The sequence below is a fragment of the Setaria viridis genome, chromosome 8 (genome assembly GCF_005286985.2).
Source record: "Setaria viridis chromosome 8, Setaria_viridis_v4.0, whole genome shotgun sequence".
NCBI lineage: Eukaryota > Viridiplantae > Streptophyta > Magnoliopsida > Poales > Poaceae > Setaria > Setaria viridis.
Genome location: NC_048270.2, coordinates 34,743,905 through 34,771,153, shown reverse-complemented (window position 1 = coordinate 34,771,153; position 27,249 = coordinate 34,743,905). Strand labels below are relative to the sequence as shown.

Here is a 27,249-nt window from a genome sequence, read left to right as displayed (position 1 = left end):
CTTCGTGCTTTGGGCCATTGTCCCCTCGCATTATGACCAGCCTTGGATAAACGGAACTTATAGAATCGGCCGGAGATCAAGCTGATGCAGCCTCGTCAACCCGTATGAACTCGTGAAAGTAAGAAAAGTATTAAGCTAATTAATCCATCATTAGCAAATGGTTACTGTAGCACCATATTGTCAAATCATGGACTAAGGCTTAATAGATTCGTCTCGCGAATTCAATTCCATCTGTACAATTAGTTTTGTAATTATACTATATTTAATACTCCTAATTAGTATCCAAACAACCGATGTGACAGTTGCTAAAGTTTAGCATGGTGTTTCCAAACACCCCCTTAGGGAGAGGGGGAGGGTAACGGACAATAATGAGGGTAGGGGTTGGTAGGGGGTGTCCAAGTTTAGCCCCCATAAGCAACCTCTTATCCTTAGGGGCTAAAGTTTAGTCAAATAAGCAGGGGTGTTTGGAGGTTTAGGAGCTAAAAATGATTAAAGTTTAGTCCCTAAAAATAAGCAAGGGATATCCAAACACCCCTTAGTGTTTGGTTACAGTAACCTATCCTGTTTGGATCCAGGGACTAAAGGCCATTAAAGTAGATGAACAAAGATCAAAATATCCCTAATCAATGCACAAAATCTACATCCCACGCTGCAATAATAAGGGGTAGGGGTATCCTCCTGGATCTTTAGTCCTCCATTTAGTCCCTCTATTTGAAAGTTTAGGGACTAAAAGATGCTAAAAGGAAGGGACTAAACTTTAGTCCCTGAAACCAAACAACACCTTAATATAGTGCGAAAACTGTGCCGGAAGTGCTTGGTACTAACCCAATTAATGTTTTGTTTAGGAGAAAGTTTAGTTGGGATAAGTTAATTGAGTAGTATAAACTTGTCGCGAGAATAGCAAATATTAACCTGAACGAGGATGCGAATATATTTAGGTGAAATCTACATAACAATGGAGTTTTCATGGTGAACTCTAGTCAATAACGGAGTCAAAGTTACGCAAAAAATTTAACATATAAAGATTCCTCTCAAAATAAAAATATTTATGTGGTATTTGAAAAGGGGAGTGATACTTACGTAAGACAATCTAGCTAGGAGGAATTGGGATGGGAGCAAGGCTTGCTATCTGAAACTTTGCAACACTTTTTTTTAATGTTATTATGCAAAATTTCTTTGTTTACGGTACACATTGTGTTAGAAATCTCACCACCAAAAAACACAAAATATATGTTTAATAATTGGCATAAATAAGGGGTCGAGAGCATAATATTTTTGTTATTAACAGGCGCTGCATCTATTGTTGGCAATATGGCTCACAAGGAACGATATTGTGTTTAATAATGGTACATAAAAACTTGTTTGCAGGAGCTATTCAGGTGACACATTGGCTTCGATTCTCGGTATTGTTGGAGCACACTGACGATCTAAAAGAAGCCGCTCGTCAAGGTTTGCCAGTTTTTAGAGTTTAGAGCTATGAATTTTTTCATCCCATGAATGATCTTTCACTCTGCATATTAGTTAATGATGTCAAATATAGATGGTGTGAACTTTAAAATAGTCTGATGCCTCTCTTATGAGGGTTTTGAAGGTGGAACTTTTCCATTATTTAAAAAGAGGCAAACACTCGAGTGATGAGAGATCCAAGCGAGACCAAGCCGCTGATTGCAGGTCCACTATACAAGATATAATTCAAGCCACCCCTGCGCCACTGCGCTGATGTCAGCAGGCGGCACTCATTCTTGAGACAAGAAAAAAGAAAGCTGGATAGGAAGATATCACCGTAAGCAGCAAAGGTGCTAATAAAGACGCGTAATAAATCTAGTCCACAAAGTCAATCATGGTAAAAGTTGAGCAGGAATGCAGGATTAAGGCCTCTGTCCCACTGCATTGTTTTGGGTAAATTTACCCAAACCTCTGCACAAGTTCATAGCTAATCCTATAATTCAAGTATTATAATAATTTTATCTAGCAATGCAAAAATTACTAACTCTCATCGGGATCCAATGATATATACCAGAAATTTAACAGAGCACAATATTATTACAGGTTACAGTTTAACCGACAGGTTGCGGAAAGAAAGAATGTGATAGCATCATTTGCATATGGAGGTTATGCAAGTTGTCACATTTGTAATAATCCACGATGATGGTACACTTTCGGCAAAAAAAAAATAACGACAACCACATCCTGAACAGCAGTACCTACGCACCAATAGGAAATGTCCTTGGTCAAATCAGTGAATTAAACATGAACACCAGTTGCATGACTATTGAGGAAATGTACTGGCAGAACGAGGAAGGATTTATGAAAATTACATTCATTAAATATCACTGTCCATCGGCAAGCATTTTAATTTCTGCAAATGTGGCAAGATGTCCTGACTCCTGACTACAAAATCTGTTCTCCAGTCCATCCTCTGCAACTGAGAAAGGAGCAGAGGAAATGAAGGTTAGAAGAAAGAGAAGCAAGAAAGCACAGCTGGAGCTTGGAGCACCTTTTATCTTCATCAGTGTATCTCGAGACTAGGATGATTGTGATGCATTGCGATTTCAATTCCTCAGCGCAGCCTCCGCTTCGTCCACCTCCTGCTCGCTGGCACCTCCAGAGAGAAAGGAAACGGTGACATACCGGAGTGACTGCAGGTTTCCCAGGCCCAAGTCGAAATTACCATCGCAGTTGGAAATTTCTCTCATCTTCAACACAGGGAACGCGAAGCAAAGGCTTTCGAGCCTGGGCATAGCTCCCTGCTGAAATGCCACAGGTCCAATAGATCCCCGCAACACGCATGGTACCAGGCATGGAAATGAAGAAGCACCAATAATGAGTCTCCGGATTCCGAGATTCTCATGGTTTACCTCAACATCTACCTGTTATTTGACATTGGATAAAACCTTCAGCTATCCACAACCGTGCCAAACGATCTTTATCAATATCATAATCCCCGGAAACACACTTAAATGTATTTCACATTGGATAAGAACGTTTTCTTTAACTAGAGAGAGATAGCTGGAGACCAGGATTAGAGCAGTCTCTCTCTCTAGGAGGAGTGCTTAACAGCTTAAGCCTGGCTTAACAGCTTAACTGTCTTGGATAAAGACGTGCCAACGATTAATAAGGCAGTCGAGATTCCGCTCCATCTGCCACCATCACACGTTATATTATTTCTATAATATGAATATTTATAGTCCTTCGGTGACGACCTTTCCGTGCTCCAGGAGCCATCGATCAAATTGCACCTCTAGCGTAGCATGTGCCGTATCAGTCTTGTCTAGGCATCTGCTGATACTTTTTTAAAAAAATAAATGGGTTCTCTATCTCGGAAGTCGTAATAAAAATAAAAGGAGGTCATCCATGCATGGAAGGGGCCAGCATGCATGCATGTCGCACTCAAAGCCTAGATGTGTGATCCTTCCTCGGCCCACGAATGCTGCTTATCTTGCTTAGGTTTTTTTTCTTCTTGTCAAAAAGTCAAAAGCCAAACAAAAAGGTGGCAAATCCATAGGTGTTTTAGACAAAACTATTTTTCCTCAGTATAAAACTATAAAACTAACAGCAACTTCCCTTTACTTTCACAGGCTATGGAGGTGGGCAACTTTAAAAAAAATTACCCATCTACCACTGATTATGAAATATTGGTTCGTTTCTTTACCTGTCCTCAGCATCTTGCGAGGAAAGAAGAGTTTGCAGCACAGTGCCGCCCTCCACGCCGGCCGCGGGCGAGGGCTCCCTCTCCCTCCTCCGCGAGCTCTGGCGACCCTCCCTCCCTTTCAAATAAATTTCTAATAGTGTTAGTGTCGGAGCTCATGGTGATCTTCTCGGATGGAAAGACTAACCACCCGAAATTCAAACAAGATAAATTCCTTATAGTGTCAGTGATGTGCTTCAGTGAACGAGGACTAAAAAGAATTGTGATGACTGATGTCTCCCATCTCGATTCACATATACGAGCGCAAGAGACCACGCAGTGCCTAGAAAGACAACAGGACAAGTTGACACCAACTCCTTCGTGCTTTGGGCCATCGTCACCTCGCATTATGACCAGCGGTTATCACTTATCACGTGCACTCACGAGCCCACCCACCTCTTCGTTTCAGGTTCTGTTTGAGAATTGTAAATAAAAAAGCCTACTTTTACGTGGTTGATCAGCGGACTAAATTTTACTTGCCTAAATTTAGCTATGGATCCAAACATTTGGACCTCTAGCTAAAGATTTCTTTCCCTGGTTGAACCCAGCTAAATTGCTAAAGACTAAATTGCTCCTCCACCTTCCTCGGAAAAAATTTCTAAAGTGGGAGGAAAGGGTAAAATAGACAAATACCTCTTTAACTAGCTAGTACATCCAAACACCCCTAGTTAAACTTAGAGCCTATTTGGTTTGCCCTTACTTATTTTAGGGACTAAAACTTGCTTATTTTGGGGGACTAAAGTTTAGTCCCCCTATTTGGTTCTAGGGGTTAACCAACATTTAATGCCCTATACAATAACCATATTGCCCACCCCTCGCCATCCCCTCCGGGCCGCCGCCGCCAATGCGTGAGAGAGGAAGGAGAGGGTCCTGGGGAGGAAGGGGAATAGAGGAGAAGGGAGGAAGAGGAGAGGAGGCCGTCCGTGGAAGGGGAGCCGCCGCCGCTGGCGCCCGAGGAGCTGCTGCTCGAAGTCGTCGCCGTGCCGCTCGCCACTATCGCGCTGCAGTGAGCCGCTTACCTCTCCCTGCTCTTTTCTCCTCGGTAGAGTAGCATAGTCAATAGGCCGTTGCCATCGCCGCCTTGCTGCCGGCCACCGCGAACACGGGTCGCCGATGCCCTGCGCCGCCGCGGTCGTGCCGCACCAGGGCAAGCCTCGTGCCTGCGTGCCCACGCAACGCCGCGACCAAAGGCCCTGCCTTGGCCGAGCAGTGGCCATGCGGCGCCTTCGCCCGCGCACATGCGCGTGCCACCCGCCGCTAGCCCGTGTGCGTGCCGCCACCGCCGCACGCGCGCGCCATGCCGTGCCACGCCAGAGGGGATGGCGAGAGGATGCGAGAGGGGGAACCAGGAAGGAGGCCGGCGGTGGTGACCGGAGGCAGAGGATGGGGACTGGTGGGTACGGTCATGCGGAAGGGGTGGGGGAGAGGGAAACGGACAAGCAATTAATAAGGGCAGAGGGTGTCCAGGGTGCACTTTAGCCCCCATAAATAATCCCTTGGTGACTTATTTGCTTATCCTTGGGAGCTAAAGTTTAGTCCAAATAAGTAGGGGTTTTTGGAGGTTTAGGGGTTTAAATGGACTAAAGTTTAGTCTCTAAAGTTTAGCAACGGGTATCCCTTAAAAGAAACTTTTCTAGCTAAATTTTAGTTGGGTGATTACTTGTTTTGCTGTGGTGGGGAGAAACGAGATGCAGAATCCTGGTCTTCGTGGAGAAGGTAGATTTGATAGCATTGTTGTTGGCCTCACTGGCACACAAACAAGAGGCAGACGATCATCAGCTTCTTAATTGGCAGGTCACTCAACTCAAGACAATTTTTAGAGTCATTTGTTTATACTCCAAGTGGTTTTGACAAGGTTTAGGTCAAACATTGGGAATATAAATCATGAATAACTTTTAAGTTGTTGAGTTTGAAAATGTGAAAGCCATATAAATAGATTTGTCTTGAAAAATACTTTCATAAAAGTGTACATATATCACTTTTTGATAAATATTTTTATAAAAATAAAGAGTCAAAGTAATACTTTGGAGATCGTGTCGCTGTCCAAAACGACTTCCTTTGTAAGTATGGAGGGAGTATTTATGTTTTGTTCATGGAGCTATCATATAGGCATCAGCTAGAACTTTTGTCCATTGATGAGCAACAATTGACAGCCACATAATTAATTTGTAACGGAACTGTTCCATACGACGCACTATCACCTCTCTATAAAAATAACAAAGTTCTTGGGTAGCTGGTGCTCTCGTAGTCTTGTACTATTGTCCTCAATTTGCATAAACTGTGGTACTGATTGAAACAACAAAATGTGGCCTTGCACTATGTACTCTCATAGCGCATTTGATTGATCCCCGAGTCCAAACCATCTGCCACGATCACATATTATATTATTTTTATAATATGAATATTTATAGTCCTCCGTTGATGATCTTTCCGCGCTCCAAGAGCCATCGATCAAACTATTACGCCTCTGGCATGGCATGTGTGGTAGGCTCAGTCTTGTCTGGGCATCTCGCTGATATTTTTTTTAAAAAAAATAAATGATTTCATAATAAAAATAACAAGAGGTCATCCGTGCATGGAAGGGCCAGCATGCATGCATATCACACTCAAGGCCCTGATGTGATCCTTCCTCGATCCATGAATGCTGCTTATCTAGCTCACAGTCTTCTTGCCTGCTTTTGCTTATCCAAAAGTCAAAAGCCAATCAAACAGCGGCAAACTTATAGATCTTTTGAGCCAAAACTACTTTTCCTCACTTGTTGCATATTCATAGAAGTTAGATGCCTAGCATGCTCTACCATGCTATTTTGAAAGACATAAAGTACTAGCATACTAATAGCAATGCCTAATACGTATTCAAAGCAGATGGGTGTGAACCTGAGCGATCTTCCTCCTTGTTGTCGTCCTCGAACAGCTCCGGCTCCGAGTTGAGCTCCGATCCTTCGGCAGCTCCTATTTATATAATTATCATAATTATCAGGGTCTATTTGCAAATAAGAAAAAAAAATCCATAGAACACCCGAATAAGAGCAAGGACTAGTTTATTGAGCGGCATAGCTTACTGACTTGATTGCAATCACCTTAAACTATTTTGACCATTTATCATAAATAACTAACTTTTAAAAACTGCTGATGGTTACATTCCACACTGATAACCAAACATTCCGTGTACAGAGGCCTGTCTCCTGAATTGCCTATTTCACCTGCAGTGGGTTTGTAGTGACAAAATAAAAGGTCAGCTTTAGCAGGCTAGGAATACATAAGGATCAAAAGTTGAAAACAATCCTTAAGTAAATGTAGTGATTTGAAATTACAAGCACCACTGCCATTTGTTAGCAGAGAAGAAAAGGGCCTTAAACAAACAAATACTATGCCTATTTATTCACCGACTGATTCACAAGATGATCAAGGTGAAAATCACGACTGTATAGCTTCTTTTGCTTAGAACTTCAAAGCTCCTATAAACCTGAACAACCAACAACCAACTTCCTACCAGGCATTGGAACGAACAAGCACCAACAGCAGCTTTATCCAAACACAGTAGTCCCTTCCAATTGGTTTTTCTTTTCACTCCAATACATGAGTATTTGGATGATTTGGCTTTATCCAAACGAGGAAATTTTGAATTTTCTATGGCCCACCTTCAAATAAAGATAGCAGGGAGCTAGCAACCTCCCGAAGGTATCCAGATTATTCAAATGAAAGAGAGATCCATAAGTTTGGGATGAGTCCAAAATAGCATACTAGAGAACTAGTAGTCAAGCAGTTTCAGTCTACAATGATGTTGAAGGGCGAAACAAACATCACTGTAGGTGAAACCAGCAGTGATATAGTTTCATCCATTACAGTAAGGGCTCCTTTGGTAGAGCTTATTGGACGGCTTCTTGGGCGGCTTCTGGAGAAGCCGTACCAAACGTCCTTCCAAAAAACGGTTTCTCTCGCGAAACATCCGTGAAGCCGTTTTCCAATTTGTACTGGGGAGGAGAAGCCGAAAAAACCAGCTCCCCGCAGCTTCCCCTCCATCCGTGCCCCCCATGTTATGAAACTAGCCCTGAAGTTCACGAAATTTACAGGCAAATTGCCACCGCCTCCTTCCCGAACCGTTCTTTTCCTCCCTCCTCACAGTCTTGGTCTGGTGGTGGCGGCCGGCATGGATGAGCGGGATTCGGTGGCTCCGGTAGCGGGAAACTGGGCTCCGGCGGCTGAAAGGGGCAGATCTGATGGTGGGCTCCAAGATGCGGCCAGCGGAGGGGCCAACGGCGCGCCGTTCGTGTTTGGCGGAGGGGCTAGCGGCGCCCCGTTCATGTGGCGGGAAGGCCCGCCGACGGGTCCCCTGGGCGCCCTCCTAGCCGCCCGCGGGAGTGACTCCCGGCGTGGTGGCAGGTGCATGGCCTGGAGGCGCAGCAACCGCGGTGGGCCAGCTGCCGGTGCAGCAACCTGGCGTCCCAGTTGCGGCGGGCCTGGCTGCCGATGCATGGCCCGGCATCCCCGGTGCGGGAACATCAGCGCCGCTAGCCTCCGGCGGCATGGCCTCAGCAGCAATGGGCCTAGCCTCCAGCGCATGGCCCGGCGCCACCACGGCCGCAAGCACAGGATGGCCGGAGTGGTGGGTCGGAGCAGCGGCGGCATCTCTAGGGCCGGATTGGTTCCGTGCCAATCCTCAACTCGCTTCACAGGAGACAGCTTCACACAAGGTTAGAGGCAATGAATGGGGTGAACTGGATTAAGGAAAAGAAAAATCAAAGAGGAAAAATAATCCTTTTTATTATTGCTTAAACAATAATCCTTTTATTTTTTTTAAATTTCTAATTAACTTAAATTTGTAAACAAAGGTTAAGCATTCCGTTCATCTATTCAAACGATCCATATAGTTAAGTGCATCTATAATATTTAATTTATCACAGCAATTCAAAAAACACAGGAGAAGCCGTTTTGCCAAACATTTTTCAGAATAGTTTCAGCTTCACCACAGAAGCTGCTTCACCAAAGCAGCCACAGCCGCAACCGTTTCAGCCACAGCCACAGCCCTACCAAACAGGCCCAGTATCAAGTTAGCTTTTAATTAGCACAAGTTGCAGTAGTTTTGTTTAGAGATCCAGGGGTATACCCCCAGTCCGATTGCATTGCAAAAAGGAAAATAAGGATTCTGTTTCAGTTTACAACATGGAAGTGCCTGTCACTCTTCACAGAAGCTTGGCACTTAGGCCAGCCTGAGTTCTTAACTCAATTAGCATTAATAGGCTGACATCACACACATTACATTCCGGCTAATTCTTGATAGACAACACATCAGCCGTAGCTAGCATTACTTGATTTCTCAGGTGCAGCAATCCAGCACCGGCCACATCCTCAGTTTCTCACTGAGATGAACCTCCAGGCTTTCCATCAGCTCCCAGTCAGAGAGCCTCTCTGGTCTTGATGCTGCCGCTTCTACCAGGGTGATCGACAACTTGTACAGGTGCAGATGGTGAAATGGACATAGTTGCTCCCAATTCTTGAGCATTGCAACCATGGGCGAAATGGTACAAGTTGCAATAGGCTCACCCAAAAAAATTACCCTTTAAAAATAGAGACATGACTAAAAAACACATTTGCCTACCTAGAGTGGATGGAAAAGTAAAAGAGGACATGCATCATGTCCTCGGTCAAATGAGTAAATAAAACAAGATCGCCTGATGAGGATCAAAAGGTCAAGTTGCTCGGTCATTAGTTCTATCTGTCAATTCTCTTGAGATTTGCACACCAGTAAAGAAGGTTCTAAGGTGAAGGAAGATGATATTTTCTAAGCCAATCAAATCTTCTTTCCAACAGATCAAACCTTACAAGATTCGGACTTTTGTACCAAGAGTTATGGCAATTTCAGTGAAGACTATGCAGGCTGTCACGTTGACGCGCGTGGATTGTAAAACGTGGGGACTCTCTATTCTAGAAGCCTTTATTTATCATATCCGACTCTACCATTAATTTAGAAGGGATTTAAAGACTTCATTCTTCAAGTTTGGTAAGGATTTGGTTCGGAATTAAGAAGAAGTTTGAAGATTGGAAGAATTGAATTCAATTCGGATTGCCACGTCACAGCCTGACAACCATGGATTAAGATGTCCATATCTCCTACGTATGGAGTCCATTTTGGACATTTGAGTACTCTTTGGAAAGATAATTTTATTTCCCACATGATGGATGGAGTCCCAAGCCAAGGTTTCTTCAGTATGTGCCGCAGATCAGAAGGGAAGATGATGGCAGATTGATTCCAAAGTTTGTGAGAGTCCAGTTTTTAGGTTTCAGGTTACTTAGGTACTATATCAGTTAGGGGTGTGCATCCATGTAACCTTAGACTCGAATTATGAATTGATTTAGCTATATGCTTCTCCATAATGAGGGTCTCATGCCTGTTCTTCCTATGCATATCATAGAAGGGGAATTGGACGCTCCACCGGAGATCGTGCTTGCTTTTCCGCTGGGAATTGAGGGTTCAATGGCAACTTATCAAGACTGTACTTGCTGGTCAATGGAGATCAGAGGGTACAATAGTTATCTTTCTACCACTATATATGGTTCAGCGATCCTACGTCGAGAAGATCGGGCCACCTCCGTATCATCGCCACTACTGAGAAAATGTACTGGTATGCAGAATCAGATAGTTTTTTTTTGGCAAAATACATGTGTTAAGTATGCGTGCATGCAGGATTCATCTATCTGTAGGATGAATATCTGTTACACAGACCAACATCAATATGAATGTGAGAAAAAAAATAGAGGAAAATTAAGATTAGATCAGCGGACAAAATGGAGAAAAGAAAAAAGATAACAACCACGGCTAGCCGGCTAGCTAACCTTCATCCCCATATGTCATGCTTGGGATGACTGGGATAAATCTCAATCGCATGACTTAGTGCAGCTTTGGCCTCCTCCACTTCCATCACACTGGCGCCTCTTGATCGGAAGTAAACCAGGACATCCTGGAGTGACAGCAGGTTCTCCAAGCCCAAGTTCAATCTACCATCGCTGCTTATAATTTCTCTCACCCCCCATGCATGGAATGTGAATGCAAGGCTTTCAAGCCTCATCATAGCTTCTTGCTGAAACACCATTGCTCCTAAAAATCCAAACAACATGCATCGCACAAGGCATGGGAATGAACTAGTACCAATGACGAATCTCCGAGGGATTTTGAGATTCTCATGGTCCAGCATCAGATACAAATAACGAAGGGCTGGCAACCTTCCAAGAATTTTAAGATCATCCTAATGTAGCTCCCTCACAGAGATCCGTAGGGAGGAGAGGTCCTGAAGTGATGAATTCACCCAATCTGGAAGCCTTGAGAACCAGCAGCATTGTAGTTGCAATCTACGGAGATGTCGAGGGGCAACCCATGCATCGAAGTTGCATTCACCACCAGTGGCCCAGATAATCAGACTCTGGACTTTTTGCAACTTGCATAGGGACATCACCAGAGATTTCCCCAAGGTTACATTCTCTGCAGGGAACAAGAAAATGCCTAGCACCCTGAGTTCGGTCAGATGGCATAGCTCTTCTGAAATATTCATGGAGTCATCACAGATGTAAAGGGTTGAGAACTCTTCAAGGGATGTTAGGCTCCCAATCCCGTTTGGCACTCTTGTACTCTGGTCGATACGTAGACACATCAAATGTCTTAGCTGAACAACTGTTGATGGCAAACTTAAAAAAAGACTTCCCACTACATCCAATGTTTGTAGATATCGTAGGTTTCCTACATCATCAGGGAGCTGAGCACGATATGTGCTTCCTATTCCCAAGTACCTTAAGTGAAATAGATTTCCGAGATGCTTAAGATCACAACCTTGTGAAAGATGACAGCTTTTTAAATCCAGGACACGCAAAACTCTGAATGTCCCAAGGGCTGGCATTAGATTAAAAGCTAGTGAAAAGGCAGCAACTGACCTCACTTGTAGCATGTTCATACGAGCACAAGGAATAGCATGATCTGTGTTGCTCTGAAGCAATATTAATCTATGAACTTTTTTTTCCTGAGATGCGTTGTGCTCATTGATTAACATGGTAACAAAATTTTCTTCACTTGAAATGGAATGTACAAGGTCAAGGACCATATCATGTACACGGAAGGATTCTATTATGGCTTCATACATGTCGTACACTGGTTGGGTCAAACTTTTGTTTATGAGCTCATTAAAATAATATTCTCCAAGTTCATATAGGCCTTTCCCTTTTTCTTCATGTTGTACAAAACCTTCAGCTATCCACATCCATATCAGCCGAAATTTTTCAATCGCAGAATCTTTAGGAAATACACTTCAATATAGTAAGCAAGTCCGTAGATGAGTGGCAAATCATAATAGCTATATGCCAAAATCTTCCTCATATTCTCTACATCTAGACCATACTCCAATCCAGTACCAATAGAGTTGCACACCTCATACCAGTCCATTTTATCTCTAGCTCTATTAGCCAACAAACTAGCTATGGTAATGATGGCTAATGGTACACCTGCACATTTCTTTAAAATTCTATCAGATACTTCTGTTAAGTGCTCATCAAGACATTTGTATTTCTCTTCATTGCCAAATATTCTTCTGTATAGTAATTTTTTGGAGCTCTCAAGACAAAGGGGTTTCATCATGTAGGCACCACCAACTTGTTCGGCTACCTTTAAAATACGGGGAGTTGTGATAATTATGTATCCACCAACATCATCGGGCAAAGCACATCTAATCATATCCCAAATCGAGACACTCCATATGTCATCAATAACAATGCAGTACCTGCACATATAATACAAAAAACTAATCTAGTTAGGGTACCTACACTTACTTTTTGAGTTAGTGCCAATGTAAGCTTTGTGCATGACGATTATAGTATAGTAGTATTGCGAAATTGACGGAGTGTAAATGTTGTGCGATTTCTTCATACCTCTTCGTCTGAAGGAGTTTTCTGGTTTGATCGATGAGCTGCCTCTCATCCAATGTTTCATCATTGACGATCTTTCCAAGTTCATAGAGAAACCCCTTGAAGAATTTCCTCATGTCAGGATTTTGAGACACAGTAACAAAAGCCCAGCAATCGAATTTTTCCTTGATCTTTTCATACACCACATTAGCAAGAGTCGTCTTTCCCAGCCCCCCAAAACCAACTATGGAAATTACCTTGCCATGCTGGCTGGACACACCATCCCCTTCCACCAGAATGTTAATCACCTCATCCCTTGCCTCATCAATGCCAACGAGCTCTGTTGCCTTCTTGTAATGAGCCAACAGACGAGGATCAACAGCAGCAGGCTTATCGACATCGATCTTGTACCTCTCACACCGCTCGCCCACCTCAACGACACGCCTCTTGATGTCCCTGATGTCAGTAGCAACCTTGCGGTGAATCCGGAGCCTTGTCAGCAAATCAAGGCTCCTTCTAATAAACCCCCTCATGCCATCCGGCCCTGCAGGCTCAATGCCCGTGCAGCGCACCATGAATGTGTCGATGCTGTCCTCTATGTCGTAGCAGAGCTCTCGCACATCGCTGGCCCAGGCCTTGTCCTGGCTGTCAATCTGGTCTGACGGAACCTTGGTTATCTCCTTGAGGGCACCCTGCATGCTCTCGAGCTCAGGTTGGAGGAACATGATCTCCCCCTTCACCCCCTTCTGCAGCTTGTACTCGCCGACGAGCATATCCCCAATCTTGAGGATGAGCCTCGACATTACCTCCATCACCACCTCCATGAATCCGTCCCTGCAAGATTGTGAGTAAGGTTGCTGTGTATGCGCGTGGAACATTTCTGAAGAACCCCAATTGTAGAATGGCGTGAGAAGTAGGAGCTTGATCCTGGGACCCGCACAAATTGAAGAACGGGAGTATGAGAGAGAGCTAGGACTCACCGCCCGCCACCGGCGGGAATCGCGCCGCCGCTCTTCGCCGGATTGGACCTGGCCACTGCGGCGGGGTGTCAACTTCCGCCGCCCACATTGCTGTTTCGCTGGCCGCGGCCGTTGACTTTGTTTTTTGTTTGTTTGTTAGATGGCAATTGTATCGGATACGTGTACGATACGGATAGGTACTATCAAGAAGTATAGGCAATAAAAATAAATACGAAAAAATCGGATACGTGGGCCGATACGTATCAATCGAGTTTGGCGATACGGCCCAGCCCACCATCAGGCCTCAGCAGCCCTGAAGCCTTATCCTCGGCTCCCGTGGGCGACCTGCAGCACGAACGCACGCACGCACCGCCGGCCGGCCGCCACCTGCAAGAGCGTGCAGCGCTGATGCCCCGCGACGACGAGCCTCCGCTCCTGATCCTCCACTCGTCAAGTCCTTGGCAGCAGCAACCAACCTCCATTACTCTACTCCTCCAAGCTCCAGCGCCTGCCGGTGAGGCGACCTCCGGTAAGTTTCCTCCCTTTCCCTTGCACGATCTATTCTTCTTCTTGGTTGATTTCTTCTACCCATTCGGATGCTTTGCTTGCAAGCTACTTCCTGTGAACTATTGCCATATTAGACGGCAAATGCCTTTAGAATTTTAATGCGTTATTATTTATTTAATTTAAAAATGATAAAACGTATTTTTGAGAAACGACGTATCCGTGTATCTATAGGCTAAAATATATTCGCAAGAAATTGTGGGGTTTTCAAATTTGTTGAAATTGAAATTTCACAAATATCGCTACTCACCGGTCCTTTTCTAACTATATAACTTTGTTGATATTATAGGTTTTCAAATTGTAACATCAATCCAAACAAAGTCTCTATTGGGCTAACCCATATGGGCCTAAAATATTGTACGTGGACACACCCATGGATAAGTTGAACATGAATTTTAGTATATTGATTTGTCTGGTAGAAAATATTTTGAGAAAAATTCATGGTTTGCAGTAGGTAGGTCAAGATAATTGGTTTTATCCTGATCAATGTGGGCTGCAAACAACAAGGTGAATCGTGGTGTGTCAAAGCACCACAGGACCATGTGTCCTAGGTGCTTTATAGCTATATTCATATATCTCTATATCTATATTTATACCTATAAATTTTATCTACCTATATAGAGAGAGAAAATATACTCCGTAACCGATCATAGAATACTTATTCTATAGCGAGGCAACCCGACCTCGCAAACTAGTACATAGTCTCCGAGCCACGTTGATGCTCCGCCCGTTCCACGTTAATTACTACCGTACTAAACCGAAGAGCCCGCACAAGCCGATCGAGTTGTACGAGAGCCAAGCCAGCGGCGTGATGCATCCTAACTGGCTTTCGTAATCCCTGTTAACGGCATACTGCTGCTTGTACTAATAAAGAAAAGATGCCTGCCCTATTGATTTTTAACCGCATGCATGCGGGACTTACCGAGAATTAATCTATGAACCATATCGTGTGTTGTTGTAGTCTACACACGTGCATGCAAGTGCACAATATTTACCAGAATAAACTATAGCTTCGTGGTTTTGTCTACCAGCACCTGCAAAGTGCAAATCCGGTTACCGTAATACATTGCCACAATTAGACATCACGCTGTTTCGAGGAACCATTTACTATATTGACAAGAGGGATGTACCACGAACTAGTTACGGAAAATCCAATGGCTCGAGACAGTAATTGAGATGGGACTAACCACAATTCAGCATCAAGCGTTTCTGGTAAATGAAATACTATAAGTTGCAAGGAAAATTTCTCAGGAATTAAGCTCAAAGATGAGTACTTAGCACTGTTTTCAGACTTGGGACAAATGTCAGATTTGTTCAAGTTGGCTGTAGTCAACAACTTTGACTAAGGAATTGAGACCCTTATGACTTGAATTTGGTCCCAATTTTGATTTCACTGAATTCTACTCAATTTAAACTCATGATTTCATATTTGATTCAATTTTTTCCAAATTTAACCATTTATTTGAATTTTTTGTCATATTTCATCCAAATTTGAATTTGGCTCATAATATCTTAATTTGCTTCAAATTTCCTTATCATCAACTTGATGATATTTTAGAGCTCCAAAAACTCCGTTGTCACAGCGCACATAGGAAGCCATCGGTCGTAGCATCTGTGAGGCTGTTCACGCCTCATGAAGATGTCACTGACAAAATGTCCCCCTGTGTGTTGTACTGATGTGGGTGTAGTGGTCATTGCTGTCATTTCTTGGAACAGATCAACTACTTATTCCACCGAAAATCTTGGTGGCATGAACAACTGCAATGCTCTTGGTACGTCACTCACAGATGGATGTCGCCACCATCCGCAACCTCAATGCTTCTTCGGTCCTAAAGCCAGGTGCCGAGCTCTATGTTTAGCCTAAGAAAAGCCGGACGGAAGGTTCACAGTCCATGGTCGTATTGCAAATATTGGAAAGAAAATTTGGGGGGGGGGCATGTGCCCTTGATAATGCATGTTTAGGATAGCATTTAAAATTGTCAAACTTTTAGCGGAACATTCTCTCTTAAACAACGATAGTTATTATACACCCACCCATGAGGAAGTGGTACTCAAAACTGAAACAAATATTGCAAGTTAAACTTAAATTACGCGCGCCTAAATTTCTGAGAAAATAGGTTTGACTTGGTGAGCATGTTGCTTCTTTACAAGCTTGTGCCAACGAGTTAAAGCTTCTCAATAATGCGTAGATTACTCAAATGAAGTACTAGCATTTGAAGTCTAAGTACTTCTCAAACTCTTTTGTTCATTCAATGAAAAATAATTGCATTACGACATTCTAATGACAACATCTACTTCTTAAACTCTTTTGTTCATTCAAAAAAATAATTGCATGACGACATTCTAATGACAATATCGGAAAACCAACAAATCATATCGGAAAAATAGTTCAGACATGTACCCTCGCTCCCCCACGAGATTCTAATGACAATAGTCATCTCCATGAAGCGGCATGGCTACTAGCAGCCTACTATTGCCACTGATGTTGTTGACATGGTACCTTACCTTAGGGATGTGTATATTTTACACACCACATAATGCAAGTAAGGAGCTAGTTACCATGTGTCCTCTTCCTCCCTTGGCATATTTGTTGAATCTTAACAACATTTGCAGCTTCCAAGTTCCAAGCTCCAACAACATTTGCTGCTTTTTAATATTTGGTCCTAGTACGTGCTGCAGCATTTCATTGCTATTGTTATGTGGCTGCCACTGGCACCACTTGTCAGCTCGTGCAGTAGACAGTATAGTTAACTTGCTTGGCCCAGCTACCTATAAATTCTGCCACGTGCGACGCCAGCCGCTCCTCACCAAGAACCTTTCTTTTCTCGTCGCGCACGCATGCACAAAGCTGTGAGTCAAGTCAAGTGAGTCCGTGACGACCGTTCGGTCCAGCCCCAGCATCCTGTGCCGACTTTTTTTAGTCAAAACGCCCAAACTAGTTTGAGAGCAGTGTTTTAGTTTTAAGTTAACGTCGTCTAAGTACGAACAAAGTGCATTGCCAATTTGTCATTTCTTGGACTTTATGGCATGGAATCGATTTTTGTATGAGCATGATTTAACTATATGTATGCCATTTATTTTCACAAGATCAACGACGAAACTCGCCAAGATGCCAAGAGTATCTGATATCCGGTTTTGTGACCTTGTCTTGTCCCAGCACCTCCAATGCAACATTTTTGGCCCCATTTGGTACGGTTCCGGATTCATCTAGAAATATTTTGAATTCAGTTTCTACCTTGAAACGTTTCTTCAGTGAGTCACTGAAATCATTTGGCTCACTCAATAGATTCTGCCTGATAAAGGATGATAGTTGAAATGAGAAGGAAGTGAATCAGAAACGGGTGAAGCACCCTTTTGCCTGTTTCACCTTTGTAGTGTAAAAAAGTGAAACATTTCTTCCATTTCTGATTCGAAACGCTTAAAAAATACCATTTGGTAGGAATTCTAGTAATTTTGGGAAGAAACTGAAACGTTTCTTGTAGCCCCTTTATCTTAATGAGCCACCCTCTAATTGAAATATACTAATGCTTATAGATTCATGGACAAGTCAAAGAAGCATTAGTTTGGCGCTTATAGATTTCATGCAAACTTGCATTCTTTTAGACGTGACCAGCATTTCGCTTTCACCTCTTTTTAGTTACGGAATCTGTTTCCTCCCTTTTGCTATGCTTCGAAGCGAAACAAAAAGGAAAGGGAAAAAAAGAGACATGGCGTAACCTTTTTTTTAACCGTGCGAGTCACGTGGAGCCATGAGTTTCACCTTTTCAAACCAGGCTCCAAGACTCCAAAGTGTGCGCTCCCCACTGTCGCGGTCGCAGTCGCACAGGGCAATGCTCTGCTTGCCTACTCTGCACTCCATCCATCACTCATCAGTCAACAGTGCTGCAACTGCTGCCGTAACCATAAAGTTCTAGAAAGACAGGTTTACCCCTTCCTCCTGTTCTTGCCATTTATCCCTCCCAAGCAATTTCCTCAAATCCATGAGGAGGAAGAACCGTGAAAACTTGTGACGCATGGTAAGATTTCACGTTACAGTAGTGCTTTGGTCATTTAGATTCTCTCAGTACAAAATTAAACAGCATATTCAATAATGTGAACGCACAATTATTCACATATTTTTTTCTTTAGTTTGAGCTCCTGCTACGTGACAAGACGACAACCATATTCGCGTATTCGCGTTCACATTATGTTAGTTAATAATATTAGTTAATGGATGGAGTGCAGAGTAATATTCAATAATGGTAATAATGTTAGTTAATAGGCTGTTCCCATATTCGCGTTCACGATAAAAATAAAACCATTTCCATCCACTTATTATGTTGTTTTATGACACGCTCATCGCACCGCACCTTCTCTTTGCTTCTCTAAAGCACTGAGTCAACGTTGATATCATACTATTTTTGCACTAAAAATATAACATCCGGATACAATTGATATTAGATGCTACAAAATTAAGCTCTTCATCCCCACACCATTGGCTAAGTAATTAATGTAGTCACGATAACTAACTCTCCATAATATGAATTATGAAATTAGAAACTTTGGCTTAGAAAATTGCTATACATAGACAATGAGACGCATAAATTGTTTACTCCACGGTCGTGCCTAGTCTTTTAATATAGATCTAATGGTTTCTTTTTCCTCCCCGAGCAATCAAGGACGATAAGATATCGTGTATGCTATAAAAAACTCTTAACTGCTTAATAAAATGTATGTGTTGCCCACTCTCGAAAAGAAATGGTCCATAGAGATAGATTGATGAGTACAACCCACCGAAGACGTTTTCGTGGAGCGTCCACACAAGAAAAAGGTAAAAGATATAGAAGACAAGAGTGAATCTATCATTTCACGTGTGGAATCGGCGAAAAAGAGCTTGCACGCAAGGAAAAGACGAAAATAAACACAAGACAATGGATGAACCGGTCTTTTCACGTGAGTTGTAAATAAATAAATAAATAAATTTAGCACAAAATTGTACTGGATATTTCCTTGTCTAACTAACTAGATATTTCACTCTATAGCTGCAAATATCTAATAGCAGCATTTCGATAAAAGCATTAGTATCATCATCGTGAGGGTTACATATGTCTCGTTCTAGACGGGCGAGGGCAAACTCGTCATTCCCCCTCTCCTCCTTTTTTTCTCCCCATTGCTTTTCCATTCTCAGAGGCACTCGTACCATTACCAAGTTGCTGAGTACTCTGCTGCAAAATTTCCTTCTTCCAACTCCCGGTAGTCGTAGTACCACAACCAACCTTAAGCCCCAACTCCACTTTCACCAACTCGAGAAACCTCGAAAAGCAAGCGACGAAGGCAAGATACGCCGCCCCCACCCACCGGCTCCGGCAGAGCCCACGGCGATGCAGCAGCAGATGCCCATGCAGGCGCCCGCCGCTGCGGCGGCGGCGCCACCGTCGGCCGGCATCACCACCGAGCAGATCCAGAAGGTGCGAGCTGCCCCGCCCCTTTCCCTTCCCTCTCCTTCTTGCTAGGGTTCGCCCGCGCCTGAGAAAGATGGATTTTTTTCAGGCTTCAGGGGGTTGGTTCGATCAAAGATTGGATCTTTGCGCGCCGTTGGTTAGGGAAATATTGGGCGCTCTTGTTCTTTTCCTGTTTTGGGGGTAATCGAAGATTCCTCGGCTTAGTGCTTCTGGTCAATCGGTGAGTAACAGTAGGTTGGTGGCGTGTTTTGGGTATTGGAGACGGGACAGCCACATGCGCGCAATCGAGGGTGGATTAGGCCAGCAGAATAGGATGAGCCCGAATGGGGAGTGGAGGGTAGCTAGCAGTTCAAAAGCTTTGGACTTTCTGTGAAGGTCTTGGGCTGGCCGTGCTGTCAATAGTGGGCATAAGTGTGCCTTGGGAGCTTAATGCATAGCGAAACTTCCTGGCCTAAGGCCCCGGTTATCTGGGGCTGAAGGTTCTGGTCCATGGATGTCAAGAAGGCGTCCTTGAAGGCCCTTTTTTGTGTGGTGCCATTCTCTGGCTGCCATACAGCAGCCCCTGTGGTACTCTGCCACGCTGCGAGCTCATTGCTCATCTTGTTGGGTGATAGCACATCAGCCAATGCTTACCAGTTGGCTGTGCTATTTACAGACCATGGCTCTTTGCCATGGAATGGGGCTTCAATCTCTGTGGCCAGGGTATTTTATTTTTTGCGCAATGGCACTGCAATGTGCCATTCAGATATTGATTTTGAATTTTTGGCAAAGGCCAAATGTTCAGTGGCACCATAATGTGTCATTAAGATGCCAATTTTGAATATTTGGTAACGGCAAAATGTGCTGTAACAGCACTGGAATGTGCCATTGAAGTGTCAATTTTTGTTTTTTTTTTTTGGCAACGGCCAAATGAGCAATGGCACCGTATGTGCTGTTCAAATATCAATTTTGAATTTTTGGCAAAGGCCAAGTGTGGCCACCGGCTAACCCTGTGCCATGCGGCAGAGATTTTCAGCCTGTGCTTCCTGTTGCCCTGTGGTTGGGCAGCTGACCAGCCCTGGGTCCTCTGCCTTGCAGCATGGCTTGCCTGCCTGCAGTCACTTTTACTAGGGAAATTGTTAAAACTCATCTGCATTGGGGGTTTGTCGAAATAACCTACGACTTCTGTTTTTCCTACACCTGTTCTCTTCCTGTGTGTCAAATTGCCCCTTAAGGATGCTGATCACATGGTATGCTGCTTGCGTGCATTCGAGCATGGTATGGTGGCTTGTAGTGTGACTTTCTACATCTTTGGGCTAATTCAATCTGACCTGGAACTCTTTTTCTGCATTCTTTAAGAGGGATACCAAAGCGCAAGTAGAGAGGGCAAACAATGGAGTGCTAGGTTAGATTAAATGGTACGGAGATGCTAGAAGCCACACTAGAAGTGATCATGCCATGTTAGAAGCAACACAAGCAGCACGCCATGTGGTCAATGGCCTTACGGGGGTAAAATACCAAGGTAGAGCTGCAGGTGTAGAATATGAAAACAGAAGTTCTAGGGATGTTTTGACGAATCCCCATTCACAGGTGGGCTTTTGCAATTTTCCATTTTTGCACGGTTGTCGGGCGATCATTGTTCAGCAATGCTCGTCTGTCAACCGTGCTTAATTATTTCTGAACGATAGTCCTGTGCCATGGAATGTAACTTGCTGGTATACGATCAGCTTTGACAGTCAGTCACCCTGCTCTATGATGACTTGGTGCCTAGCTGCAATATGATGGCAGTGTGGCTGCCAACTTGTGGCTGTCTGCCATATAGCAAGGTAACTGCGGTTTAGTAACTGCGGTTGTCATTCCTCAGTCCTATTGTCTACTCCATGGTTGGGGCTAGTCACCTCACTGATATATAATGATCTGCATTGGTAGATGTGTGAGTCATGACTAATGGTTCTTTGAGGCTAAATTAGGTGCATCTCTGCTGTAACTGAATTATATGGATGGCATGCAAGTGATATGGCCTGCGGCATATAAAGTCATGAAATACATAGCTATCATAGATGTAGGTCACTTTCTTCTCGGGCTGCATTTATCTACTATTCCTCACAATCCAGTGCAACTCACTACCAAATGCTCAGCATTAAGATACAATTAAGCTTGGCTTGTAAGAAACCAACCATATCTGTATGGCAAAATGAATAAATCAAATGGCAAAACCTTTTTGTGAATGAAATCGCTTGCGTAATTCTTACACAGAAGGTAAATGTATTGCTTGATTTGCTTCATGATTATGCATAAGCCTAACACTATATTGCATGCCATCATTAACTTCATATAGTTATTAACACTAACTGAATTCGTCGTCTTTCACAGTATTTGGATGAAAATAAGCAGCTTATTTTGGCCATCCTGGAAAATCAGAACTTAGGAAAGTTGGCTGAATGTGCTCAGTAAGTATCTTCCTGAACAATATAACTAATTTTACTGCTGGAAATGCTTTTTGTTGGTTTTAATAGTCTCAAAATGATGAACCTTTAATTCATCTGTTGCTTATTTCATTCACTCACTAAAGTATGAAAAATCATGAGCATTAAGATGTGGATATCACCAGCAAAAGTTTTCCCTTATCCAAGCCATGTTTATGATCTTCATAAGTTGTACTCTCTTTTCTCTTATATTTAATGATGTAGGTTTGTTGAAATGGTTTGCTGGTAAAAGTTATGAGCTTAGACAGTTTGACTGTAGAATTGTTCTGTAAATATAGTGCTGTAGGAGTCATGGAGTTTGGAGTACAATACAATCTAACCTGCATAATAATTAGATCATATACAATGTTTTGGAGTATCTTTTAACAGCAGCATCATTTACAGTCATCTGGCGACATTGTGTTAACTCTCAGGATTAATGATTGCCCTGGTAGATGAGTGATTTGTGACCTATTCATAGATACTTGTAGCTTCTGAAGTGTTATCATCCTTGTGAAGTAAAAAATGTTGCATTGCTTGGCTTTTCTATTGATGATCTATAATATATATTGTCTACACCAACTGATGATCCTACTGTGACTCTCATATTCTCATCATCAACAATAAAAATGCTTGAAATTTTAACAAGATGGATTAGTTCTATCAGAAATTCTGATCCATTTGTGAGGTTCCTCATTTTGCTGTACTAGTTTCACCCATCAATGATAAGGCTGTTTGAATTAGATTAACTGTAGGATGTTTGGAATTCTGAGTCATATTAGTTTCAGCTCTCAATTGAAAGGGATGCACCCGCATTTCTACTCCACACCTTCTGGATGCACTGAAACTTCAGAAGGATAATTCATGACTAAGAAAATCTTATTCCTGATCGATCTGCCTTTGTAAATGCCATCTTCTAAAACGTATCAATGGCAATGCATTCTGGATAACAGTATCTTCCATGCTCCTAACTTTCAGGTATCAAGCTCAGCTTCAGAAGAATCTCTTGTACCTGGCTGCGATTGCAGATGCCCAACCCCAACCACCACAGAACCCTGCAAGTCGCCCACAGGTTAGTAGCCCTGTTCAAGTTGGTGCTATTTCACAAGCTCCACTTGCAACATTACTTAAACTTCCATTTGTTTGCAAACAGATGATGCAACCTGGTATGGTGCCAGGTGCAGGGCATTACATGTCCCAAGTACCAATGTTTCCTCCAAGAACACCATTAACCCCGCAACAGATGCAAGAGCAGCAGCAGCAGCAGCTGCAACAGCAGCAAGCACAGGCTCTTGCTTTCCCCGGACAGATGGTCATGAGACCGGCTACCGTCAATGGCATGCAGCCTATGCAAACCGACCCTGCTGCCACTGCTGCCAGCCTACAGCAGTCAGCGCCTGTCCCTGCTGATGGGCGAGGAGGCAAGCAGGACACAACTGCTGGGGTGAGCACGGAGCCTTCTGGCACCGAGAGCCACAAGAGCACAACTGGAGCAGATCACGAGGCTGGTGGCGATGTGGCGGAGAAATCCTAAGTCGAACAGCCTGGTAGGTGAATAATGCCTTGTATACTAGCAACGAAACGAAAGGACTCTTGAATGACAACTACTAGTCCTTACTGTGTGGTTTAGACATGTCATATCGATCCATGTATAACAAAGTTTAGATTGGTGATGATGTAATCTGTCCAAGATTGTTACTGCGTTCTTACATTGCTGTAGCCATCATTGAATAATTTTCACCAGCCTGTTGTCGTAGCGTATTTTATTATGTTTACCAGCTAATTTGGTGGTTTAGTTAAAGTGGCTTCAACATGTCTTTTTACGAGTTACTGTTTGTTACTGATGTTTGAACAGAAATTAATTGTGAGGATGCAACAGTTGTAATGCTGTCTCCATTTTTCAGAATATTTTTGTACGGTCGGCATGCGATGTAGATGATTTACATTAGCCACCAGTACAGATGAACATCCAACGGAAATTATATCCAGTAGCAAGGACGAACAAAGTTTTATCCTTGCAAGATCAGAGGAATTGTGCTGTACTCCATCGAACAAATCCATATTGTCCCTTCATCGAACTAGCACTAGGATGTACTCAGGTAGAGATAGAACCATCAATACATAGATATGTTTTCTTTCTTGAAAGCGATATCCATGGACACCGGAATACAAAATGAAACTTGAAACAGCTTGTCATTTTCAGTACATTGCAACATTGGGCCAAGCACCTACAGGCTTAACGTGCCTTTGATAGCAGTGTATCATAACTCAGGGCGGATCCAATCACTCACATTCAGTAATCATGCCATTTCTGAGATAAATAACCATTGGTCTCTCCATATGATGATTACCGTCGTCGCTTTCTCCTTGTAACATCCTGTGGAAAGTTGAGAGGGGCTGGAAGCGTCATGAAAGTGGACTTGAAAGCACCTGCGGACACAGATTTGCATCCCAACTGGTCATAGTATGGTTTAAGCATCTGGCGGGTCATTTTCAGGTCCGCACATATATCTTTAGGATCGGATCTGAAGTCATCAGCAAAGAGTGTCAGGACCAAGATGTAGTTAATCAGAAGTTCATTTTTCTCCGATGACATGGAACTAGACCCTGGTTCTGTAAAAATCAGCAACAGGTTGCGATATACAGCCAGCGGGGTCCCTGGTCCATGGTTTGCCTTGTTTTCCTTTCTGTGCTTCCTGTGATGCTTGGACATGCCACCATTCCGTTCATATAAAGATAGGAGATGTTGGATGTAGGACAGTATCCAAGCAAGCCTCTCTTTATCTTGACCCTAACACAATGCAAGTCAAAAGATGATTCTTCACGCTAACCAAGCGGAACAGATATATAAACACACACCTAGTGTTCAACGAAATTAAAAATGGCATAAGAGCAAACCATAAACTGTCACTGTCTAAAGAGGGGACCGACACAAGTAACGTGTCAACATTGCAGTAGTAACAGTGCCGGCTATAATGCTATCAGAATGTTATGCGAGTAAAAAGTTGTGCGTTACTGTCAAGAAACCCCGCTAAGGATCAATTATAAACTGTTGCAGGTTCCACAACAAGAAAAAAAAAACATGTCCTTCAAATGTCCACAGGAATGTCAGAGTCAATTAAAATGGTGTCTTCCCACAAGACTATAACTTCTTATCAAGAAAAAGGCTCGAGTTCCTCTTCACTTTCTTATCTAGTATAAAATAAATTTCCTTGTTCTAAACCTAAAACATTAGCAGGTGACAACTGAAAGTGGACAACTGGATGACGAGAAAAAGTATACCAAAAATGTAAATAATTACCTGAAGCTCCTGCAACTTCTGCACACGATTTGAGACAAAACTCGAGTAGCCTTTTGAAGAAATTTGTCCTGATTCAAAATGGTCCACAATTTCCAAAAGGTGCTGCCGCATATTCTTTGGAATAATCTCATCCAAAAGATATGCCTTTTCTGATGTATCTGCTGTAGGATCATAAGGTGGAATGTTCCGAACAATTACTGGTTCCTGGCTGTCATTGGTGTGGACGTTACTGGTTCCAAGGTCAATGTCCTCATAAGCAGAAGGATCATTCCTTTGTTCATTTAATGACCTCCACTTGTTATCCTGCAAGGAATATAGGCATTAACCACTCTGACATGATGAATACAGTGACCAGTGCAAAATGGAAATTATCATGGTTAAATCATTGGTTTAGATAACTAACAAAAATCTTTCCTTTCCACATGCAAACCAAACCAAGAATATATATTGACAGAAAAACTAACAGAAATCACACCAGTACAATGACAGTTATGTTGAGTTCTGGTTTAACAAAATTCTATTATGTGACTGTCTTAAATGCTATTCTATTATGTGACTGTCTCAAATGCTATCTTAAAAACCTAATTCACACGAAGAAGACAAACAAACTGGGGCACACAGAGGAAACTTTTGGTTGACACCACTGATCAATTCGGAAACATAGTCGCAAACAGCAGACTAGTAAAACTCGACACAAACATACCTTGTCCCTGTCTGTCTTGGTTCCATACATCATGGTAAGATCTTGAACCTTCAATTCATCATTTCCTGCAACTGAACCTGCTTCTGATGCCACCTCAGAGTGCTGCGAATGTGCTGGCTGCTGCACTTCAAGATGTGGCTCAAGCCTCAGAATCTGTTGCAGAGTACAGATGTCCAGAACATCAATATCAGCAATGCTAACGTTATTTGTGCAAAAGTATTTCTTGTAGCTCTTTTAAAATGTATGGCATTGTTATGCTGAAAATGAAAACATCACAGCAAGAGCTTTCCTTCATTTTTTAAAATCAAAACAAGATAGCAGCTTTAGTGTTACTCTGCTAAAATCCTAACTACGTAGGCATTGTCCAGCACCAGTAGACCATCCAATTGCAATTTTCAATTGCACAATTAGACAAAAGGGAATCTTTAGTATTTACTTATAAACTAGAATTCCTCAATAAAAAGCTAGCATTTAATTAAATCTATGTGACTATAGCCATTTCGTTTTGGCTATCAACTTCAATTACAAGAAAGATCAAAATTTTGGTGCAATAAGACAAGACGCTCACCTTGTTGGCGGCTATGGGGACGACCCTGAGGGTACCGGAGGCCTTATCGAGGACTCCAAGTGCGTACTCACAGAGCTGCGGCGTGGCTGCCTCACCGGCATAGCTCCGGCCGACGAAGTCGGGGCCTCCGCCAGAGCTCCCGACCACGAGGTCGACCCAAGTGGGGTGCTTCTCGTGCCGGAAGAGCCGCGCGTTGGGGGCCGACTCGTCTTCCTCTGCGGCGACGGCGGCGGCGGCGAGGGGGTCGTAGCCGGTGGGGAAGTAAGCGACCGCGGGGGCGGGGGCGGCTGCGGTTCGGCCGCCTGTGAGGGAGGCATCGACGGTGACGTTGAGGGAGGCGTCGACGGCGGCCTTGGTGGAGGCGTCGGCGGCGGCCTCGGTGGAGGCGTCGCCGGCGGCCTCGGTGGAGGCGTCGCCGGCGGCCTCGGTGGAGGCGTCGGTGGAGGCCTCGGTGGCCTTGCGTTTCTTGGAGTGTTTCTTCTTGGCGGACGCGGAGGCGGTGGCGGGCGTGGCTGGGGTTTGGAGGTCCGCCTCTGGTGGCGGCTCTAGGGTTTTTGAGGAATTGGCCTCGCCGTCGGCGGCCTTGCGCTTCTTGGAACGCTTCTTGGTGGAGGCGGAGGCGGGGTCGGGCGTGGCCATGGCGGCGGCTCTAGGGTTCTAGAGCCAGTGACCAAAGGTCTCCCTGCTTAAAGAGG

General features: G+C 43.6%; 3 protein-coding genes and 1 long non-coding RNA gene across 6 annotated transcripts; 1 reads left to right on the top strand and 3 right to left on the bottom strand.

Moving 5' to 3' along the window:
* Positions 1-2,012: 2,012 nt before the first annotated feature.
* On the bottom strand, positions 2,013-4,784 carry LOC117866798 (uncharacterized). 2 transcript variants are annotated; one of them, XR_004643005.2, is made up of 4 exons: positions 3,653-4,784; positions 2,498-2,870; positions 2,319-2,425; positions 2,013-2,204 (listed from the first exon to the last, which is right to left on the bottom strand). It is a non-coding gene; the product is annotated as an uncharacterized lncRNA (long non-coding RNA). The 2 variants fall into 2 exon arrangements; XR_004643004.2 differs by lacking the exon at positions 3,653-4,784 and having other exon boundaries at positions 2,498-3,646.
* A 5,565-nt stretch (positions 4,785-10,349) lies between these two features.
* Positions 10,350-13,858, bottom strand: LOC117866794 (disease resistance protein RGA5). Of its 2 annotated transcripts, XM_034751078.2 has the most exons (4): positions 13,555-13,858; positions 12,832-13,408; positions 12,599-12,693; positions 10,350-12,450 (listed from the first exon to the last, which is right to left on the bottom strand). In XM_034751078.2, exons 2-4 carry the CDS (start codon positions 13,396-13,398, stop codon positions 11,940-11,942), a joined length of 1,173 nt encoding a protein of 390 aa, XP_034606969.1. In that variant the 5' UTR covers positions 13,399-13,408; positions 13,555-13,858; the 3' UTR covers positions 10,350-11,939. The 2 variants fall into 2 exon arrangements, with proteins under 2 accessions (XP_034606969.1, XP_034606968.1); XM_034751077.2 differs by having other exon boundaries at positions 12,599-13,408; positions 13,555-13,848.
* A 5,414-nt stretch (positions 13,859-19,272) lies between these two features.
* Positions 19,273-23,783, top strand: LOC117866795 (GRF1-interacting factor 3). Its single transcript, XM_034751079.2, has 4 exons — positions 19,273-19,544; positions 21,891-21,967; positions 22,961-23,054; positions 23,136-23,783. Exons 1-4 carry the CDS (start codon positions 19,458-19,460, stop codon positions 23,514-23,516), a joined length of 639 nt encoding a protein of 212 aa, XP_034606970.1. The 5' UTR covers positions 19,273-19,457; the 3' UTR covers positions 23,517-23,783.
* A 303-nt stretch (positions 23,784-24,086) lies between these two features.
* LOC117866793 (uncharacterized) lies at positions 24,087-27,220 on the bottom strand. Its single transcript, XM_034751075.2, has 4 exons — positions 26,555-27,220; positions 25,987-26,139; positions 25,284-25,586; positions 24,087-24,773 (listed from the first exon to the last, which is right to left on the bottom strand). The coding sequence occupies exons 1-4, from the start codon at positions 27,191-27,193 to the stop codon at positions 24,330-24,332; spliced, it is 1,539 nt and encodes a 512-aa protein (XP_034606966.1). The 5' UTR covers positions 27,194-27,220; the 3' UTR covers positions 24,087-24,329.
* Between the last annotated feature and the right edge of the window lie 29 nt (positions 27,221-27,249).

Excerpts from the sequence above, each read along its gene's own strand:
- LOC117866794 (XM_034751077.2), bottom strand. The coding sequence starts at position 13,398 with ATGGAGGTGGTGATGGAGGTAATGTCGAGGCTCATCCTCAAGATTGGG. Across the intron at positions 12,451-12,598 it reads AAACTCCTTCAGACGAAGAG|GTACTGCATTGTTATTGATG; the intron begins GTATGAAGAAAT and ends TTATATGTGCAG.
- LOC117866795 (XM_034751079.2), top strand. The coding sequence starts at position 19,458 with ATGCAGCAGCAGATGCCCATGCAGGCGCCCGCCGCTGCGGCGGCGGCG. Across the intron at positions 21,968-22,960 it reads AAGTTGGCTGAATGTGCTCA|GTATCAAGCTCAGCTTCAGA; the intron begins GTAAGTATCTTC and ends CCTAACTTTCAG. Across the intron at positions 23,055-23,135 it reads ACCCTGCAAGTCGCCCACAG|ATGATGCAACCTGGTATGGT; the intron begins GTTAGTAGCCCT and ends GTTTGCAAACAG.
- LOC117866793 (XM_034751075.2), bottom strand. The coding sequence starts at position 27,193 with ATGGCCACGCCCGACCCCGCCTCCGCCTCCACCAAGAAGCGTTCCAAG. Across the intron at positions 25,587-25,986 it reads CCAAGACAGACAGGGACAAG|GATAACAAGTGGAGGTCATT; the intron begins GTATGTTTGTGT and ends TATTCCTTGCAG. Across the intron at positions 24,774-25,283 it reads AGAAGTTGCAGGAGCTTCAG|GGTCAAGATAAAGAGAGGCT; the intron begins GTAATTATTTAC and ends GCATTGTGTTAG.